The sequence below is a fragment of the Odontomachus brunneus genome, unplaced genomic scaffold, assembly GCF_010583005.1.
Source record: "Odontomachus brunneus isolate Ranch 3 - 2012 unplaced genomic scaffold, Obru_v1 Obru_scaffold_022, whole genome shotgun sequence".
Lineage (NCBI taxonomy): Eukaryota > Metazoa > Arthropoda > Insecta > Hymenoptera > Formicidae > Odontomachus > Odontomachus brunneus.
The window spans coordinates 2,462,026-2,469,720 of record NW_022639472.1 but is presented as its reverse complement, the minus strand read 5'-3'; the positions used below and the strand labels follow the sequence as shown (position 1 = coordinate 2,469,720).

Genomic DNA, 7,695 nt, shown 5'->3' with positions numbered 1-7,695 from the left:
AGAGAGAGAGAGAGAGAGAGAGAGAGAGAGAGAGAGAGAGAGAGGGGAAGGGACGAGGAGAGAGAGAGGGAGAGGGAGAGAGAGAGAGAGATTGAGCAATTAAAATAATCCCTGAGGGAGCTTAATTGAACTTGCTTACCGCGGCGAGGAGGCACGTGTTCTCCCGCAGCGCGCCGACGCAACCCGTAAAACCGATGATAAATGTCACCGCACCTGCAACAGAATAAATAATAGTATCGGGTGCTTCGTCATCGCGCCGTGTCCGCGACGCGAAGAACGCGAGCGCATTCATCAATGTATCGTATAATCGTGAGTTATGAGCGGCGGTGCACCGCGCGTCCTCCGGGCGTGAATTCATTCCTCGCGCGAATTTCCAGAAACATTTGCAGGCTCGCTGCGAGTAACGGAAAAGCGTGCGGGGATAGCCCGGGAAGATTGGAAGCAACGACCCGGAAGAAGTCGCGCGGAAAAGGAGAGAAGTAGGGAGGAGAGAGGAAAGACTCGTTTATTCGACTCGGTATTCGTTGACGCGCGAATCAGCGTTTATAGATACGTTTATACACGCGTGAAGAGCGCGACACAGGAGCTGTATAACGAAGTTCGAATTCTCTCTCTACCTCTCTCACGTTGTCGTAGCGTATTTAGCCGCTTTTCCTTTCTTGATTCGTGTGAAGAGAAAGAGAAGTTTATTACAATCGGGGAATTGCCAGTTTTTCTCTCATTTCTGTTCCACATGCGTTTCTCAATATTTACATCTTTTTCTCCTTTCTCATATTTTTATGTCACGGTATTTTCTTCTTACGAATTTGTGGTTTCACTCTTGATTCGCTCGGGCAGGAAAAGGGGAGTTTATTAGTCAGCGCGGGGAATTCGGCGAGTTCTGAAATTATGTCTGTGTAACAACTCTGATTTACGAACGTGCGTTGCGTACACGCTACATATACGAACGTTCGTAGTTGCGCAAGTAATTATATTAAAATTCCTCCACGATCCATCTGAATTTCGCGAGAGCGCGTCATCAACAGCGCTGCGTTGCGGCGCGGCAATGCGGAATATTTATGAAATTATCTGTTACTCGCGGACGCGTAATGAGTGTCGGATCAATTCCACGTGTTTGTGAGCAGAAAGTTCGCGAGCGTAAGTGCTCCAAATTCGCGCCGGCATCGTCAACTAATCAGTGCGTATTGGAGCGGCTGTTTTAGCTTTTCACGAACAATGCCATTTCCAAGCGAATTCATTTTTAAACAGCACCGCAAAGTCTGGTTGAGTAAAAGTGCTGATAGAATCGTGACAAATAGATCCGTATGTATATTACGGGAATATATTTGTGAACAAAGAGAATTTCATAGTAAAAAATATTACATTCTGCAATAATTGACTATCCTTTTGTTTTATACACCTCTTCAATCCTATTTATATCTTAGAAATTGAATTGTGTTGTTAAAAAATTAGCCATGTTTTTAGCCGAATTTGCTTTGTTTCTAGCCAAAGAAGGCGACCAAGTTTTGTCTGATTTTGGGCCCTTGATAATGACAATTTTTTTGCATACTCATGTCAAATTAAAACTCATGTCGAGTCGATTCTAAAAAAATATACAACTCTAATTTTATATATGATTTTTATATATATTTCAGAAGATTACCAAAGATTGCTATACTTAATATTGATTGTTATTAATATTTTAATTAATTTCGCGGTGTTTGGCGATAATTGTTTGTCAGACAGCACACATAATAGGTCGGAATCGCGGAAACCATCAACACAGAACGGTAAGAGGGTTAGATTAGAGTTATATATTTTTTTGGAGTCGACTCGACATGTGTTTTAATCGTATGCAAAAAATTATTATTATCGAATGCTCCAAAATCAAGCGGATCGTCTGTCAAGCGGCGCTTGACCCTACTTTTCATAATATTCTTTAGCAAAATAGACCTTATTAGCAATCTATACATTCCTGCAGTATATAAAAATATAGATACTGCAATTAAGTAAATGTTACTTGTTTCAAGTATTTTATTTTATAAGTTTATGTAGCTGCAAATCTACCGTGAATTGGTCATAAACATCAAATTTATTCAGAATACATTGAATCCTAATAAGTTTAGCATTTTAATCGAGAATATGTAATTAAAATAAAAATTTAGTTGATTTATTAGATAGAGTGGAACCAACTTTTTCTTCAATGAAGCTTTATAATATTCTTGCATAAAAATAAGATTCGTCCACCGAGTACATGATGATGAGTTTTTCTGAAATTCGTGATGAGTATAGTCGATCCTGAAACCGTACTCATGGGTCAAATGTGGCCGAGCGATTTCAACTACGCGAGATTTCCCAGAAGCCTGCGCACTCCGACCGGTGGATCCCCGGTGAGTAAAAAGTTTATAGTGAGGAGGGCAAAAGCGCTCGGTTAGTTCCTACTTATTTGCTGAGCTTTCAAGTTGGCGGCAAATGACCACGAGTACGAGTTTCGTTGGTCATAAGTCAAATTCTAAAAAAGATTTTTTGTAAGTATTCATTTTTCTGATAAAATAAACATGTATTTTGAAAGTTTGGGTTACTAGAGCTATCATTTCCATAAGATTTTTTGGCGTAAATTACTTGTGAAATTGTACCGAGAACGTGGACGGCAGAGGCATTGTAGACAAGACGAAACGAAGTCGGACGTGAACCGATACGTATCATTTCTCAGTTACTATTAGTATATTATATAGAACTTGGCCTCACTCGATATCACAAGAAGAGGTCGCGTCTCAGACGCTTGGAAATAATACACTCATTATAGTTTTCTATAGTTACGCACACAGTTTAATAGTCCAACTGATAAATGATACACATCGGTTCGCGTCCGACTTCGTTTCGTCTTGTCTACAATGCTTCTGCCGCAACCACATTCTCGATACAATTTCCGTGCTCGCATACGCTCGTTATCGCTGATCAGTGATACGGTATGTCAGTTCGCTTTATGCGGCGTCGCGCAGTCGGGCTTACTCCTTCCTCGCAGGCGGAATCTGCTCTTCTGGGACCGACTGTCTAAAGAGTGCAGTCCAGGTTCCTGTGCCATGAGTCTCGACCGCCTCGTCTGGTCATCTGCGGGTTCGGGTTGGCGTGTCGGTGTCCTCCGGCGGTTTTCCTGCGATCCTTGGTCGGTGTTCCCTTGGGATGGTTCACGCGGACGGTCTCGCCGGGCGTGCGTCGACGGCTGCGCTCCGGTCCTCCTCGAAAGATTCTACAGCATCCCTGGGCGACTACTGCTCGCGACTGTGTGCGACTCTCTGTATGTAATTTCGCAGGAGGATTAACGATGACTGCTAACTGTGATCCTTCTTCTTCTGGCTGTCCCTCCTGATGGCTCTTCTTACGCTTCCGACGGTCAAGTGCGGCGTTCGGGATCGTTGCCCGTTCGTGACGATCGAGATGGCTGTCACCACGAGTCATACTGTGCCCTCTCGGCCGCGTAGCGTAGCCACCTCGATTTTAGTAGTAATCGCATGCTCCCTATTCTTTTGCTATCTGTCGCTATGTATGCGTTATTGCCCGGTACTTATTATGCTTTAAACCTTAACCCCCATACTTGGAATTTGTCTCTCACAATCTAACGCTTTTAATCTAACGTTGCTTACCCTAAGTTTCTTATTTTAATGCCTATCTTAATTTAACGTTTCTTACTACGTATCTACTAGCATTTCTTATGCTAATGCTTACTAACGCAGGAGCTGATTGGTTTAATCTAACTTCTAACTCTAAGGTTCTTACTATAAAGTTCTTCGCTTCTTGCTCGAAGATGCTCTTATCCTGAGGATTGTTATTTTGCCACTGAGGCTTATTCTAACAATATTACTCTAACGGTTGAAATCTATCTCTCCTAACCTAACGCTTTCCTGCGATCGTTTTTATCCTAATGCTCGGACAAAGAGGGGATTCCTTCACTAAACGATTAAAGAAAAAAAAATATATAAATATAAGTTTAGTATGTTATAGGTTTCTAGTAATTTTGTTGCCACTTCATTGGGCTATGTTGTGTAGGAGAGATCCTGACCTCCCCTATTTACGATCCTTTTACGGTTTGCCGCGGCTACTGAGCGGTAGCTGCTCTCGCGGCAGCGAGAGCACCGCTCTATCGAACCCCTAAAGTTTCCGCAGTGGTAATAGAACGTGCTGCGAATAACGGGACAGCTGGAACACCGGTATCTGCTTTGGCGGCAGTTCCAGCATTTCTCCTATTTCCACTCGGTGTGGATTATCGCTAATGTCGCTGTCGCTCCTTATCCAATTGTTTCACCCTTCGTTGGGCGGCCTCGACCGCCTGGCGATCTTACTACTCTCGGCGCCATTTCTCCTTTCTTATGGCTCGATGTCCTCGACCCGAGGTTCGAGAACGGTCACGGCGTAGACGCATCCTGCTGGTAGTTCCTGGGTCTACTCGGAGTAGTCTTTCCCCGTGATCTTTCACAACAGTCTTCCGAGCCACTCCAATGGGCTTTGAACGTCGGCGTCGCCACGACAATGTCATCGAGACGACAAACGGTTTTAATTAATCTATCTGACAACCGTTGTGTGGAACGGCATCCGGAATGTCCCATCTCGGGGACTAAAAAATTTCTTTATTATTTTCCGCGAGTGCTATCTGGTGGTAGGCTTGACTAAGATCGATAGTTGAAATATATCGGGCGGCTCGCAATTTATTGAGGATGCCTGCTATGTTCGCAAGCGGATACGCATTCTTCCGCGAAACGACGTTAACTTTCCTGCAATCGAAGCAAAACTGATATCTGCCACTCGATTTTCGTACTATCGGATTCGCCTATTATATGAAGGCTCGATTATTCCTTGAAACATACGATTGACTTCCTTGTATATTGTCGTCTGGATTTTGGCGATAACATCGTTGCCGAATCAGCGCGACGTCAATTACATGCTTCGCTGGTTTTGTTAATCCGGTTTTCTCATTCGCGGATGATATTACGTTTCTCGTAAAGGTTCTGAGTCCGCGGACGCATGTTTCTCCGTCGCCCTATCGCCAAACCAACATAACCGTCTGCTAAAATCGATTACGATGCCGAAGCTATTCAGAAAGTTCATTAATACACGGCAACGCAACGCTCGCAGTCCTTTAATTCAATTTCCCCCAATTGGTTTATAGCTTCTACCGCTTCGTTTGCTAAACGGACTCAGGAATTGGAGTCCCAATCTACCATCCAATCTGGTCCGTAAAATTTTTGACGCCTCTCTTCCGATCAGTGTTCTTAATCCAACGAAACCTTCAATTGCCCTATCCGCTCGTTTAAAGAGCGTTACGGCGTCCAGGTTCCTGCCGCTGCGCCATGAATCTCGATCGCCTTGTCTGACCATCTACGGGTTCGGGTTGACGTGTCGGTGTCCCCTCGGTGGCTTCCCTGTGACCCTTGGTCGGTGTCCCCTCGGGATGGTTCACGCGGGGACGGTCTCGCCGGGCGTGCGTCGACGGCTGCTCGACTCCTCCTCAAGATGCATCAGTACTGGCCGACTATGACTGTGAGCGGCTCTGTGCGACCACTGCCCGCGATTGTGTGCGATTCTCTATGTATAATTCCACAGAAAGATTAGCAACGACTGCTACCGCGATCGTTCTTCTGGCGGTCTTTCCTGACTATTCTTCTTACGCCTCCGGCGGCCAAGCACGGTGTTCGGGATTGTTGCCCGTGGCGATCGATGGCTGTCCTTTTGTCATCTTCCTACCACTTACAAGTAAACCTACCCAAAAGTTACACTCCGATTTCTTCCTAATTTGGTACAAATGTAGAAGTACAAAAAATATTTAGGTCATATTTTTTTATTTTGGCGCACTTTGAGTTTGACGGGCAGTTTATAACTTTTAAATGTTCTCACTCCTGTCATCAACAAGTACAACAAAAATGCATGAGAAATAAAATTGAACATAAGGTATAATTAAATAATTTTAACAAAATTGGGACAGCTGAGACACGAACCATTCTAAATTTCTTTAGCCGAGATTCCAACCATAATATTTCATAGGCGTTTTTGGTTTGCTGATTATGAATATGAAGTCAAATCTGTAAAATCATTTGTATAAATAATAAAATGTTTAAACAAAACATGTAAAATGTTGAGAAAAAATTATTTGTACAAATAATTTCTCGATTTGACTCAAGATTAGTACAGAAAAATATTCTTTGTTGAAGATAATCATTATTTAAAAAAGGAAAGTAAACTGACTAATCGCTCTTTTTAGCAGCAAATTGATCTTTCTCTGTGAAACATGGTGGATCTGAAAAGAATTTATTAACTCTGTTTATAGATTTATTAATTGTAATTAAAGTAATCTATGAATAAAATATTAAAATAAAGAAGAATTATAAAATTTTCCCATGTAACGCGATTCTCAGATAAACTTTAAGCTTCGCGCGCGATTTTCAAGCCTCAATCGGATAGTTAATAGTTTTATGTATGCCGAGTCCTCTCGCGAGTCCACTGACGGTGCTCTAAGTAACCCGAAGATGATTTCATCGCACGCAGAAGTGACGTTAATCATTCGGTGCGTGAAAAATTAACAGCCGCGCCGTGGAGAGGTGATTATAAGTCGAGCTCTCGACTATCGGACTTAATGAATTTTATCTATCGTTAAAAGTTATAAGATTTTAGGACGAGACTCGCAAATGGGCGGCAACTTTTAATCCGGGGCTAAAGCGGGGCAGCGTCGAACGAAGCTTTCAAGTAACTGAATAATTAGTCCGGAGTTTCGGAACTTTCTCCTAAGCCTTACCGCGGACTGGGGGAAAACGGCAATGATGAGAAGTGCTTCGAACGCAAGGGACCTGTCGGGAAAGAATAAACGACGCACGGTTGCAGTGTCGAAACGTGAGAAGCACATTCGAGAAAAGCGTGGCGATATCTTTTCTCTCTTTTTTTTTCATATGGAACATTCCCGCAATAGATGCTTGTCCTTGTGCTCGCAGAGGTATATTTCTTTCCCGCGCTCGCAGCTAAAAAACAATCTCGCGCGTTAATATTTGGCGCACAATCAATGTTTCATAAAGGGGGAGGGCAATGGTCGCGCAGGTGTAAGCCATCGGTAGCCGAAAGGGCTTTGCCCGTCCCCGCAATATCGCGACGTTGCTTTATGTCATATGGTAATAAAATTGCATCGAAAGAGAGGAGCGCGTCCGTTTGATCTCGCCTGGCGACGCACGAATATCACGGCGGAGTGGATCGCTGATATTCGTGGTGATTTTAATGGGTTTTCGCCGAAAAATCTCGACGTGAAGCTTCACCAGGAGCTCGTGCGCCGAGACACGCCCGCATTTCCTTTCACCCACACGAACGTCTGCTCAACAAACGTATCGCAGATTGATTTTTTCACGTACAATATGGACAGACCACCCTGCATCTCTCTTTGGATTGATTACCTTTCCGAGAGTTGTGCAGCTTTAAACGTTTTGGGCGACTAAATGTCGGGCGACAATTTTATTCGAGCGACATTGACGTGAAATTAATCGACAAATATAATTTGTTATACATACTATGCGCATATGTATCGCGTATGATTGATGGATTTATTGCGACAGGTATTTCGACAACACGCACGCGCGGATATTTACTTAATTAACAATGTGTACAATATTTAAACAAGCGCATAAATTATGCCAGAGACCATTCGAAATTACGCGAGATGAACGTCCGCCATTAGAAAAGGCT

The 7,695-nt window shown here is 43.3% G+C and overlaps 1 protein-coding gene across 6 annotated transcripts in view; it reads right to left on the bottom strand.

Annotated features, from left to right (window-relative positions):
- LOC116842193 (tetraspanin-5) overlaps positions 1-7,695 on the bottom strand; it is a 236,504-nt gene that overhangs the window by 44,244 nt on the left and 184,565 nt on the right. For all 6 annotated transcript variants that reach the window (XM_032811006.1, XM_032811009.1, XM_032811008.1 and 3 more), the window contains exon 3: positions 140-213. In XM_032811006.1, the coding sequence (XP_032666897.1) occupies positions 140-213 (74 nt within the window). The remainder of the gene's footprint in view (positions 1-139; positions 214-7,695) is intronic.